Genomic DNA, 13752 nt, shown 5'->3' on the forward strand with positions numbered 1-13752 from the left:
TCTCCTCCTTTTATATTATCTGCCTATGCCTGTTTTTTTCCCAATAAAGAAAAAATAAAATAAAATATAGGGACAATTGTCATTAGCTTCGAAAAACAACTACTTGTTGATGGCAAACAAGCACACCGCCCGTCCGATGGTAAGCGGTTACCGTAGCCTATGGAGGTCAGTGACGTCGTCAGTGGTGTCTAGTTTGTGTTGTATATGTTTCTCAATGTATTGTCCAATGTTTATGTCATGACTTATGATAGATAAATGTATTTTCTTTCTTTATTTGATGACGACGATTGTCGCACCTGTCACCATGGTGAAATAGGGGCCAGTACTCACCCCCCGTCTAGGTTCCGACAGTGCGAGTTGAGCGGGCAAGCCTGCAGCTGACAGAACTCCACCTCGGCGCACTGCTTGCCCTTGTAGCCCCGGGGGCACGAACACCTACAAATGATATGATTACTAGCAACTAGCGGAACTGGCAATTACAAAAACAAAAAAATATTAGAGGACATCTTACAGAGATCAACTTAGCCACAAACTAAGCAAAGCTTGCACTATAACTGCTAGGCGACGATATTATAGTAAGAATTATCTCAAATGATATTTTCGCCCAAACCCTAAGCTGTTAATTAATTTTGACATTACCGGTGGAGTAATGTGTCATATAATAGTTATTTACGATACAAGTGCGGAAAAGAGGAAATTCTAAACGAGTGGCGATAAATTAAAACACGACCGCAGGGAGTGTTTTAAATCGACACGAGTTGCGAATTACCTTTTCGCACGTGTATCGTACAACGTTTTACAGTACATATGGCCCTTTAAACTTTCGACATATGCACGAAAAGTGCTCATTCCCGCACTAGTGCGAAAAAGTAGCACCATATGTACTGTAAATGTATTTGCATGCATTATACTATATTTTTATGTGCAAATAAATGATTGATTGATTGTTAAACAAAAGGCATTGTTTCTTTTATGCGCCGCGGTGGCTACCTATTTCTGATCAGTGAAAAGAATCACGCCCGTTTAACGCATTCACTGCCAGGGGGCGCGGCCTAGGAACAAGCTTGTATGACGGTGAACGCACATGTGCGTTGGGGGCAGTAATGGCGTTCTAATGGTTCAAATTCAGATAACAGCATTCGGAGTTAACACGTTTCGGTAATGGACAATAGGTAAGAATATTCGGAGATTGCAAAAAACTGTGAAATAAATTTGAGCCCTATGAAAAACGGGCGGAATCCTTTTCACTAATGAGAAATGAGGTAGCCATAGCCACCGCGGTGCACAAAAGAAACAAATGCGTAGAATTTTGACAAAAAAAATCATTTGAGATAATTTATACTATACTTATATAGATAAATACATACTTTTATATATATAAAACACCTGACTCGGGAACAAATATTTGTGTTCATCACACAAATGCCCTTACCGGGATTCGAACCCAGGACCATCGGCTTCACAGGCAGTCACTACCCACTAGGCCAGACCGGTCGTAAAATACATATTTTTTATTTATTTATTTAACGAATATCAGTGTGTATTTCTTTAAGAGTCCAAATCGAAGGCAAATTGTACAGAATATCTTTTACTTTTTAGCTTGAAAAACCTCGGCAATGATATGTATATAGTTTGAATCTTCTCAAATAATTTTTACGCCAAAGACCGTAATCTGTTAAACAAAAGCCATTGTTTCTTTTGTGCGAGCGCGTGGCCATTGTGTCTTGAGCGCGTGTCCATTGTGTATGAGCGCGTGCCACGCAGAAGATTCAAACTATACATCTGTCTCTGTCTTACGTGTAGTCGTTCCACGTGACGCTGCAGGTGGCGTTGTGCAGGCACGGGCTGGACGCGCACGCGTCGTCGGACACCTCGCCGGGCAGCACGCCGGCCGGGTCGAGCGTCACGTCGCCGAAGGAGAGCGGCAGACGGAGGCCGGACACGCGGAGCGGGAAGAACTCCACTATCGTCACGTTCACGCCGTTCGAGATCTGGGGGGGGGGGGGGGGGGGGTTCCGTTTATTCAGACCACACAGTCGACAAACCCCGATAGTTTTAGTTTATAGGTCGCATTTTTCAACCGATTATCGTGAAACATGTTATGTTCTTTTTAGTTGACTATTTGGGGCATTTTCTATGAAAAGGGACCTTATTGTCGATGGCGCTTACGCCGCACAGCGTCGCGCGGCATAGTATTTATATCGGAGCATAGTTTATGATGGCGTAAGCGCCATCGACAATAAGGTCCCTTTTTATAGAAAATACCACATTTTATAAATTGTTAATGACATACCTATCAATATGTAGGAATTAAATCGTTTATTTACCAAATATTTTACAAATATAAATAACATTACTACATTATAGCTGTACTATTTGTAATACAAGAAATACGAAAAAAAAAATAAAAATAAATTAAAAACTAAAATCCGTTCTGAGCCATGCCGGGTCCAAAGGTCCCCATAACACTAGCAGCGTTACCCTATCAATTGTTGAAATTTATTATTATTATTTCATTCGTAGAAATAATTAAGTTTTTACTAGAATAATTTTTCGTTGTTTTGTACGGTGAATTTACTATTTTAAATGTTATTATTTAAAATGTTTAATGTATGTAATCATTTTATATGCATGAATTAATATTTGACAATGTATATTGTTAAGAATTAAATAAAAAATAAATAAATAAACTTGGTGAATAGGTTCGATAATTGTATCGGTGTTTTCGTTCATTCAGGCATAAGGTAACTTATAATAGAGCGGTACTGTCATAGTACATTTTGTAACCCCAGTAAATTCACTGCCATCTGTCGACACACTATAAAACTAAAAATAAATATTTATAAAAATACGATAAAATGTATTTAAATATAGATAAATGATTTTTTTTATTTGCATTAATTATTTTTATGGTTTTGACCCATGTTCATTGACTGATATGCGTTAAAATTGTTAAATAACAAACGAAACCGTCAACGCCATCTATACGACAGTTGGCCAAAGCTAGTAACGCCCTCTGAACGAGAATCAAATTTTCTTGATTTTCGAGGCACGTTTTTTCCTTAGACTGTATCCATCTATTACGGAGTTATATCGATCTTTGATTCAGGTTATGGATTTAAAAAAAAAACAGCAGAGGAGTGGGGATTCGCGGGATAAATACAGCCCAGAGCTCCTTATATTAGTATCAAGTATGTAACTAAAGAAATTAATGTTATGACCACAAATAAATTAATGTTATTAAATAAATATTTCATTTCATTTCAAACTGTACTCTCGAATTTAATTTTGGATGTTTTCTGGAAAAACTACGTATTTACAAAGATTAACTCCGTAATAGACGGATACAGTCTAAGGAAAAAACGTGCCTCGAAAATCAAGAAAATTTGATTCTCGATCAGATGGCGCCACTACCTTTAGCCTACTCTCGTATAGATGGCGTTGACGGTTTCGTTTGTTATTTAACAATGTTAACGCATATCAGTGAAAGAACATGGGTCAAAATAATATAAAAATAATTAATGCAAATATTGCAAATAAATAAATCATTTATCTATATATAAATAAATTTTTTGATATTTTTATTTTTAGTTTTAATCGTGTGTCGATAGATGACAGTGAATTTACTGTGGCTACAATATTTACTATGACATTTATAAGATTTTATGTAGGAATATTTTTTTTAATGCGTTGCAAAGAGTTTCTTGCGCCGGTTTCTTGTCGAGGATGTGGCGTTGACATTAATAAGTGCATTATTTATTTACACTTTATTGCACAGTAGAAAAAAACAGTGACAAAAGGCGATCTTAATGCCACACGGTATTCTCTACCAGTCTAACTGTAATATGCCTGAATAAGGGGTTCCGTTTTTGTGCTCACCAGTTGACGCCACTGTAGATGTAGGTCCAGAAAAACAGATCTCAAAATTCTTCTATGCTTATTTCTATAAAATTAATACGTTCTAATATACACAAAGGTGTGTATGTTAACGTCTAAATGTGCCATTTTTTTAACCTGTTTAATTTTGCATATATTTTATTTGGCATTTTTTAGGGTTCCGTACCTCAAAAGGAAAAAACGGAACCCTTATAGGATCACTCGTGCGTCTGTATGTCTGTCCGTCTGTCACAGCCTATTTTCTCCGAAACTACTGGACCAATTAAGTTGAAATTTGGTATACATATGTAAGTTTGTGACCCAAAGACGACCATGTAACGTAAACAAATGAATTTTAAACATGGGGGCCACTTTTGGGGGGTAAATATGAAAATTAAAAAATAAAGTTTTTCAAACTATATCGTGTTACATATCAAATGAAAGAGCTCATTGTGGGAATCTCAAATATATTTTTTTTTATAATTTTAGGATAAACAATTTAGAAGTTATTCAAGAAAATAGGCAAAAAATTACCATTCCCACCCTTTATCTCCGAAACTACTGGGTCAAAATTTTCGAAAAAAATACACAAAATAGATCTTTACCTATAGATTACAGGAAAACCTATTAGAAATGTGCAGTCAAGCGTGAGTCGGGCTTAATTACTTAGTTTTTGATCCGACCCCTACAGGTTTTTTAAAGACTTTTCACTCACGTTTCACATAAAAAATACATTGTTTAAATTGTGTTATGTACGGAACCCTTGGAACGCGAGTCCGACTCGCACTTGGCCGGTTTTTTTAAACCACCATGATTTACCATGATTAAATTAATCAAAGATGGACAAAGATTTACCACAATTATGAATAAGGAGTCAAAATTCGCCATAAAAAAGCTTGAAACCCCCAAAACTTTATGCATTTGACATTTTGAAAGACCTCCATCTACACTAGCGCCCCTAGCGGCGAAATTAAACGCGGTAGCCCTCATTGAAGAATAAGAACTTTCACAGAAGATAAGAACTTTCACAGAAGATAAGAACTGACCTGGACATCTTGTATGACGCCTTTAAAGTAGTCGGCGTCGATGGGCACCCGCGGGGTGGGGGGCGTGGGGAGGGGGTCGGCGGGGGCGGCAGGGCCGGGCGCGGGGGAGGGCGAGGGCGTGCTCGCCTCGGGCGGGGGCGGGGGCGGCCCGCCTAAGTACAGCACCTGTGGGTACAATTCATGTTAAAATATGATGCGTTGACTACAAATTTCTTGACCCGAGACGAGAGGCACAGCACAGTGCAACTTATATACCGATAACGGATCGGACAATGTGAAAACGCCTTTCCTTTAAAGCAAGGCTAAAAAACTGGCTAATCAAGCAATACTTTTATAGTTTTAAAGAATTTATAGATTATAAAGAATAGTTAATAGTGTAATATGGGGCATTTTATATGAAAAGGGACCTTATTGTCGATGGCGCTTACGCCGCACAGCGTCGCGCGGCATTGTATTTATATCGGAGCATCGTTTATAATGGCGTAAGCGCCATCGAAAATAAGGTCCCTTTTTATAGGAAACACCACATACGTATAATAGATTATAAAGAATTGTGTAATATTGAATTGATTAATAATAAAATTTTATCGAATAATGTAAATACAAGATGTGTAGAAAAAAGTAAAAAAAAAGTATGTCAATGTGAAAACACTCTTACAGTGAGAAGGAACCCACGGGAACTTAAATGTAAATTATATATTACCTGAGCATCCAGTTGTTTCGCAGCCGAAATGGATTTCCTGAAGTATTCCGTCCCGTTCAATTTCACTTGCACCAACGTTGAGTTTCTCACAACCTGCGAAGTAAATCAAAATTTAAATATTTACTTATTCAACTGAATAGAACGATAGAATTCTAATCGGGGACTTAAGTTTGGCGTTATACCTCTTTTTTTAGGGTCCCGTACCCAAAGGGTAAAAACGGGACCCTATTACTAAGACTCCTCAATCCGTCCGTCTGTCTGACTGTCTGTCACCAAGCTGTATCTCATGAACCGTGATAGCTAGGCAGTTGAAATTTTGACATTTCCGTTGCCGCTATATAACAACAAATACTAAAAACAGAACGAAATAAATATTTAAGTCGGCCTCCCATACAACAAACGTGATTTTTTTGCCGTTTTTTGCGTAATGGTACGGAACCCTTCGTGCGCGAGTCCGACTCGCAATTGGCCGGTTTTATAAAAGCGTTTTTCAATAAAAATACACGTCAAGATTGTTTACTATTTTTATAATGCTAAAAAAAATGAGGGTAGAACGGGTATATTATACACATTTTTGTTTCCTTCTAATTTCCTGGCTTTCCATTGGCTTTAAATTATTTGTCTTAAAATTCCAATTCCATAATCATTCATTTTTGAGATACCGCTTTTGGGCCTGAGAACAGCAATATTTTACATGAGTGTGGCGCCGCCCGAGTTGGTGTACATAATATGTGCCATTCTCAACCAAAAGGGTACTTAATGTCGCTTGTCAGTAAGGCGCTATTTCCATATAGTTTCAATTAGAAATCAACCTTACCAACAAGCGACAATGTGGTACCTTTTGGCTGAAAACGTCACATATTGCTACTTACTGGCTGTAAGCACGTATTTCTACTATGAAGGGGAGACTTATTGCGATAATTCAAAAATGCCCCGACAGTTGCCAAATTTACTTCATAAAATTTAAAATCTTAACCTTAACTTCAATTTATATCTTCGAAATTTGCAAATTTGTACGTAAATACCCCGACCTATTTAAAAACACACATACACTCATAATGTGATTAAGTTTTACTAACCACATTACGAGTGTAACTTACTTGCAATAAATTAATTATTATTATTATTAAAAAAATTGCTGACCAACCTAGACGATACGAATCGAGATATAAAAAAAAACCTTTTCATTTCTCATGCTCTGAAAGAGGGTCATTGTTGTTCTAAAAGGTGTGCAGAAAATGATACGTGTCTGCACTAGAGCATTTTACGTTCTAAGTACGATTTTGTAATTTTTTTACGATAAGCAATTGAAATTTGAGTTTAAATGGATTTGTTATACAATTTTCATTCTGATAATTGACTCAATTCCATAATATTGCCTGAATTGTTAATTGAAAGTACCCTCAACAAATACTATAAAAATGTATACTTAGTCATGTTTTGCAACATGCATTTTACTTTATACATTATATTACTGATTTCGAAATGAAAAGTAGAGTGTTTAACTCGGGTGAAAGGCATCATTTCTGCCTGAAAATGAGTGCCTTTCATTGCCTTTTCTCGGTTAACAATCTACTATTAATATACAGACAAAAAACTCAAAACGAAAACTACATAGCACAAGCCCACAAAATATGGCCATAAAATTTATAACAAATTACCTAATGATATAAAAGACATAGAATTGGAAAAAATATTTAATATAACTAAAACAATACTTAATCAAAAAATGTTACTACAGCTTACAGGATTCATCATCTTCCTCGCGTTATCGCGGAATTTTGCCACGGCTCATGGGAGCCTCGGGTCCGCTTGACAACTAATCCTAAGAATTGGCGTAGGCACTAGTTTTTACGAAAGCGATTGCCATCTGACCTTCCAACCCAGAGGGGGAAACTAGGCCTTGTTAGGATTAGTCCGGTTTCCTCACGATGTTTTCCTTCACCGAAAAGCGACTGGTATAAATATCAAATGATATTCCGTACATAAGTTCCGAAAAACTCATTGGTACGAGCCGGGGGTTTGAACCCGCGACCTCCGGATTAAAAGTCGCACGCTCTTACCGCTAGGCCACCAGCGCTTCTTACAGGATTATTTTAATAAAAACTAGTAAACAACGAAATAAATATGTGGTATTTTCTATAAAAAGGGATCTTATTGTCGATGGCGCTTACGCCATTATAAACGATCCTGTGCGGCGTAAGCGCCATCGACAATAAGGTCCCTTTTCATAGAAAATGCCCCATATATACTTACGCTGGGGTAACTTTTAAATACCTACTGGTAAGTAATTATAGCTCATCCAGTTTATCTACTCATATTTGTTTGTGTACCTGTGTCTTGGTGCGAAAATAACGATGTACCTAATTGTATAATGCTAGAATATGTCTTATTCAACCACCCTGCAACTGATATTGCTATGCGCCACAGTTTAAGAGTTATTTACAAAAGCTTAAAAAAAGGGATCTTAGAATTGATTATAATTAACTTTCCCGCGTTAATATCTCTCTGAATATTGATCCTAGCGAAATATGATGAAATTATGCTCGAAACTATTAGTATTGTTTATCTATCTACCTACATTGCTGCGCCCGCCAGGGTTTCATGTTTCATTTGTGTATAGTCGCCATCAGATATATCGAAGCGGCCAATGTGTTCACAATATCTGAACACGCGCTCTAACGCCCTGACAATAGAGGCGTGTTCAGATATTTGTGAGCGCCTGAGCCGCTCCGATATATCTGATGGCGGCTGTACCTACCTATACTCTTAAGTACTAGTAAAACCTATAATGTACATGTGAAATTCAAAATAAATACAATACAATGGCTAAACTGATAATGTTCGCTATAGTTTTCAATTAATGTCTTTCTTAAGCTCTATTTATACGATATTTTTATGGTTAATGGTTTAAGAATTTTATTCTCAAAAAGAATTTAACTCGCTTACTTGAGAATACAATTTTTTTTATAATAACACGAGTATTTTTATATTAAAGGAAAAAATGGAAAAAGTTACACTTCCGGCAGGATTTCAACCCGCAATCTCCGCAATCCGTGCGTTGCTCTTAACCAATTGAGCTACGGAAGCCTACCAGAACCTTGCAAATCTTTCCATTCCTTCCCTTATGTATACACGCCTTATGCCTTATGTATCTGCATATTAAAAAATTGAAAAAAAAAATGAATATACGAGTATCTTATGGGGCCCACTATCAGTCCGCCGGACGATATCGGCCTGTCAGTTAGAACAAAACTTTGACAGTTCCGAACAACTGACAAGCCGATATCGTCCGGCGGACTGATAGTCAGTGGAGGACTTCCGGTTCGAGCGCCATCTTGATAGTTAGCATCGTGATTAATTACTTTGTTTTTTGCTCATTAATATTGTTTAAAGTGTAATATCGATAACTTATTATACAGTAAACTAATGTGGTAGTGTGCAGTGAATGGAGAATTAATCTCAAAGCGTGTTTAACCACCATTTTGGAGTCAACGGCCGGTAGTCCACGTGCTTCTTGTAAAGTCCAGCTATCGATTTACAAGAGCTAACAAATCACCGTACACTGTCTTGTACAACCGTACAATTTTTGTCGTTTTTTAACCTCTTAATACCTTGATACTGGCGAAATAGTCCCACTGGGCTGAAGCCATAATTTTAAAAGAAGAAGAAGATAGTCAGTGGGCCCCTTTAGGACTAACGTGCAGACAATGTAAAATCAATAATCATAGAATCATTACAAAACATTAGTATGGTTACAAAGTGGGTAGAAATAAGTTACTAACCGGCTCGGATAGCTTAACTCGTGTGAGTAGATATGGGTAAGCGTTGGGAATGCATTATTATGACATATTTACGGCGAGGGCGCATATTGAATCCTGAACGAAGCGAAGGATTCTATAATTGAATCCTGAGCGTAGTGAGGGATTCAAGTGTTAGCGCCCAAGGTGGAAATAATTTTGCTACCATGTGACACATACCGCTTTTCGCATCACCTATGAGGAAATTGTTATGTTCCAAAATATAATTTAACCTGAAAATATTATACTATACATACAAAAAAGAAGAAAAAAACATGTGCTAGAACGGAAAAGTGCTACTTTGATCCCTCCTGGGAAGAAAAAGTCCCTTTTCGAAGGTAATGTGAAAAAAAATTACACCCCCACGACGTGTAGGGTGTAGGGGAGGTACCCAATTTTTTTTTTTTTTTATCCTACGGCTTGGTTTTATTGATTTATATATCCATGCCAAATTGCAGCTTTCTAGCACTAACGATCACGGTGCAAAGCCTCGGACAGACAGACAGACGGACGGACATGGCGAAAGGGTTCCTAGTTGACTACGGAACCCTAAAAAGCGCTCAGGGTTAACGAATGATCAACTTTTGCAGAAGTACAGTTATATAATAAATTACCCGATGTGTACTATAAAAAAAACCGGCCAAGTGCGAGTCGGACTCGCCCACCGAGTGTTCCGTACTTTTTAGTATTTGTTGTTATAGCGGCAACAGAAATACATCATCTGTAAAAATGTCTAGTTATCACGGTTCATGAGATACAGCCTGGTGACAGACAGACATACGGACAGCGGAGTCTTAGTAATAGGGTCCCGGGTTTTACCCTTTGGGTACGGAACCCTTAAAAACGCACGCACTTTCAAAATATTTAAAAATAGCTTAAAACACCATATTCTAAATTACGAAAGCCTTCTGAGTTATAACCGACCTACTGTTTCACTGTTATACTATGTACACCTTGTTTGTGCAACTTGCCCGTTGCAATTTTATGCCTACCCTCATATTTAAAAAAATGTGTAATTTCTGGATCTTTCGATAGTCATGTATGATAATCCCTTTAGTGATATGCATTCTTAGTAGTTAGAAATAATGGTTATTTACGATAAAAGTGCGGAATAGAGGAAATTCGAAAAGAGTGGCGATAAATTAAAACACGACCGCAGGGTGTGTTTTAAATCGACACGAGTTCCGAATTACCTATTAGCACGTGTATCGTACAACGTTTTACAGTACATATGGCCCTTTAAACTTTCGACATATGCAAGAAAAGTGCTCTTTACGCACTAGTGCGAGAAAGTAGGGTTGGACTAAAGCAAAGGGGGTGCCGACACTGAAAAATTTTCATCGGAGTGATGTTATTATGACACCTATTTTTTATTCTGTTATCGTAGAGAATACGCTAAAATAAGTATGTTTTGTAGGAAAAACTTTTCTCTAAAATAAAAAATGGCCGAGATATTTGACCCGCAAGTTGAAACCACTACTTGACAAATTAAAATCAATCATTTGGAACAGCAAATTTAAGTAACAGGGACAAGATAGGTGCGACGACGAGCGAAGCGAAGAGGAGTGTGTTAGGTTGACCGCGATGATCGCGATCAAACAGAGCGCCAGAACAAACATGTTATTGTACCTACTAAAAAAAAAGTCTTTTTCATTTCTCATGCTCTGAAAGAGTCATTGTTGTTCTAAAAGGTGCGCAGAAAATGATACGTGTCTGCACTAGAGCATTTCACGTTCGAAGTACGATTTTTTTAATTTTGTTACGATACGCAATTGAAATTTGAGTTTAAATGGATTTGTTATAAAATTTCCATTTTAATGTTAGACTCTCCATTCCATAAATAACGATACTTTTGCCTGAATTGTTAATTGAAAGTACCCTCAAGAAATACTATAAAAATGTATACTTAGCCATGTTTTTAACAAAATACATGCATTTTACTTTTCTCGTATTCGAAATGAAAAGTAGAGTGTTTAACTCGGGTGAAAGGCATCATTTCTGCCTCGGACTATTGGCGCTCTCACTGCGTTCGAGCGCCAAAACACCTCAGCAGGAATGAGTGCTTTTCATCCCTTGGTTAACAATCTACTATTTTTGCACCCCCTTTGCTTTAGGCCAACCGAAAGTAGCACCATATGTACTGTAAAATAATATTAAAAATAATGCACGTTTGTTAAAACAAACATTAAATTTTGTAAAATGGAAATACTTTATCTACGCAATGTATAAATAATACGAATGCTATGTACCTATTCATCAAATTTTATAAAAATAACGTTTCTCATATAAGTTATTGTGATTACCTACTTATTAGCAACTTCTTTAAATTTAACTAATTTAAGTATAGGTATAGTGTCTTATTGGCATTTCGCACAAATCATTTCACTGATATTTCGTGTCTGGATTGGTTACCTACGTGGCAGGCTACGCCTAGTGCAGGAACCGGTGCAACCTTCATTGCAAATGCATAAATGTATAAATTAAGTTAAGTACAGCTTGTTAAGTACCCTATTTCCTAATGGAAGAGCGGGCTCTCCCGTCACAAGTATTGTTTTACTTAATGGGAGACTCCAGCCTTTTATGTAAATGGTATCAAAATGTCAAACCAAAATAAACTATTTGTATTTGTAAATGTACATACATAATTGTCTCTTAGTTTTAAGACCAGATAATTTTTAGGGTTCCGTACCCAAAGGGTAAAAACGGGACCCTATTACTAAGACTCCGCTGTCCGTCTGTCTGTCACCAGGCTGTATCTCATGAACCGTGATAGCTAGACAGTTGAAATTTTCACAGATGATGTATTTCTGTTGCGATGTATTTCTGTATTAATTCTTGAATTAGTTGGCAAATAAATAGCATAGCGGAATAAGTCGTTAGAAATAAAATTTAAACCTACCCCTTATAATAAGCATAAGAAATGTAATAATATGTATTTTATGCTGTTTTTAGTATTTGGTGTTATAGCGGCAACAGAAATACATCATCTGTGAAAATTTCAACTGTCTCCCTATCACGGTTCATGAGATACAGCCTGGTGACAGACAGACGGATAGCGGAATCTTAGTAATAGGGTCCCGTTTTTACCCTTTGGGTACGGAACCCTTAAAACTGATCTTAAGATCTGTTCTAACGGTCAATTTTTGAATTTAAAAATTACTGGAAATTAAATAAACTTATGAACTTAGGAAACACAATTTAGCATTTAAACGAGATGTAAAAGTAAAGCAATTAATAGTTGAGTCTTGAATTAATTGGCAAGGAAAATCACACAAAGAAACAGCATAGTGGAATAAGCCGTTGGAAATAAAATTTTAATCTACCCGCTTAGAATAAGCATAAGAAATGTAATAATGTGCAAGCACTTACCCAATGGCGATTTTATACACTAAAATGATTAAATTTCTACTAGGAACAACGAGTACGGAAAACGGAACTAATCAACTAATAAAATATTATAATATTAATTACCGCCGCCTGCGTCCAGTCGCGTTGCCCGCTAACTCTGTCCGGCAGCGCTGGCTAGATATAGGGCCGACGCGGGGAGTGGGCGCGGAGCGAGGGGGGTACGCGAACGGCCGGTTTACTTCGAAATTCGAATTCGAAGACAAAGGAATGGCGCGCTAGTACAGTTCGTCGCAAAAAAGAGGAAACAAAATTGGGACTTGATAATATAGTTGGTCAAGCAAATCTTGTCAGTAAATGAAGATGAAAATGAAAAATAATTTATTTGTGTATCAAAAATGCCGCTTATTACAAAGTAGAATTACATTTTTTAGGAGTATTCTATTCTATTGTTAGACAGCCTAGGAATAGTGTCCTGAGCCCTAAACTAGGTAAACCTGTCTTATAGGGATCAGGGAATAAACCACCGCCAGTTCTAGCAATGCAGCAAAGGTTCTAGCAATTAAAGCAATGCAAAATAGAAACAAAGAAAACTATACTCATCCTTTTCTTTTGGGTGCTAGTACTGCTAGTACTAGTGTAAGACAAAGATAGTATGATTATCTCTGTCTATGTTTGAAATGAGACAGTCCGTTGACAAACTATATGTACATATGTATATACAAATAATAATGCATTTTCATTTTAGTACTTAATTAGAATGTTATTTTGTAATTTTATTTTATTTTTATAAATGTAACCTAGGTTACGTAAAAAAATAGAAAGAATTTTGTAATTAACAACATCGTCCCTTTAATTCGAACACGGTATAAGAAACTCTCATATAATAATGACATTAAAAAACCGGCCAAGTGCGAGTCGGACTCGTGCACGAAGGGTTCCGTACCATTACGCAAAAAACGGCAAAAAAATCACGTTTGTT

At 36.9% G+C, this 13752-nt stretch overlaps 1 protein-coding gene across 1 annotated transcript in view; it reads right to left on the minus strand.

The window, feature by feature from the left end:
* LOC134754724 (protein crumbs-like) overlaps positions 1-13752 on the minus strand; it is a 66028-nt gene that overhangs the window by 41071 nt on the left and 11205 nt on the right. The window contains exons 3-6 of the mRNA XM_063691058.1: positions 5626-5718; positions 4923-5087; positions 1798-1991; positions 331-435 (exon numbers count right to left, since the gene is read on the minus strand). Coding sequence (XP_063547128.1) covers positions 331-435; positions 1798-1991; positions 4923-5087; positions 5626-5718 — 557 coding nt within the window. The remainder of the gene's footprint in view (positions 1-330; positions 436-1797; positions 1992-4922; positions 5088-5625; positions 5719-13752) is intronic.

The sequence above is a fragment of the Cydia strobilella genome, chromosome Z (assembly GCF_947568885.1).
Source record: "Cydia strobilella chromosome Z, ilCydStro3.1, whole genome shotgun sequence".
Taxonomy (NCBI): domain Eukaryota; kingdom Metazoa; phylum Arthropoda; class Insecta; order Lepidoptera; family Tortricidae; genus Cydia; species Cydia strobilella.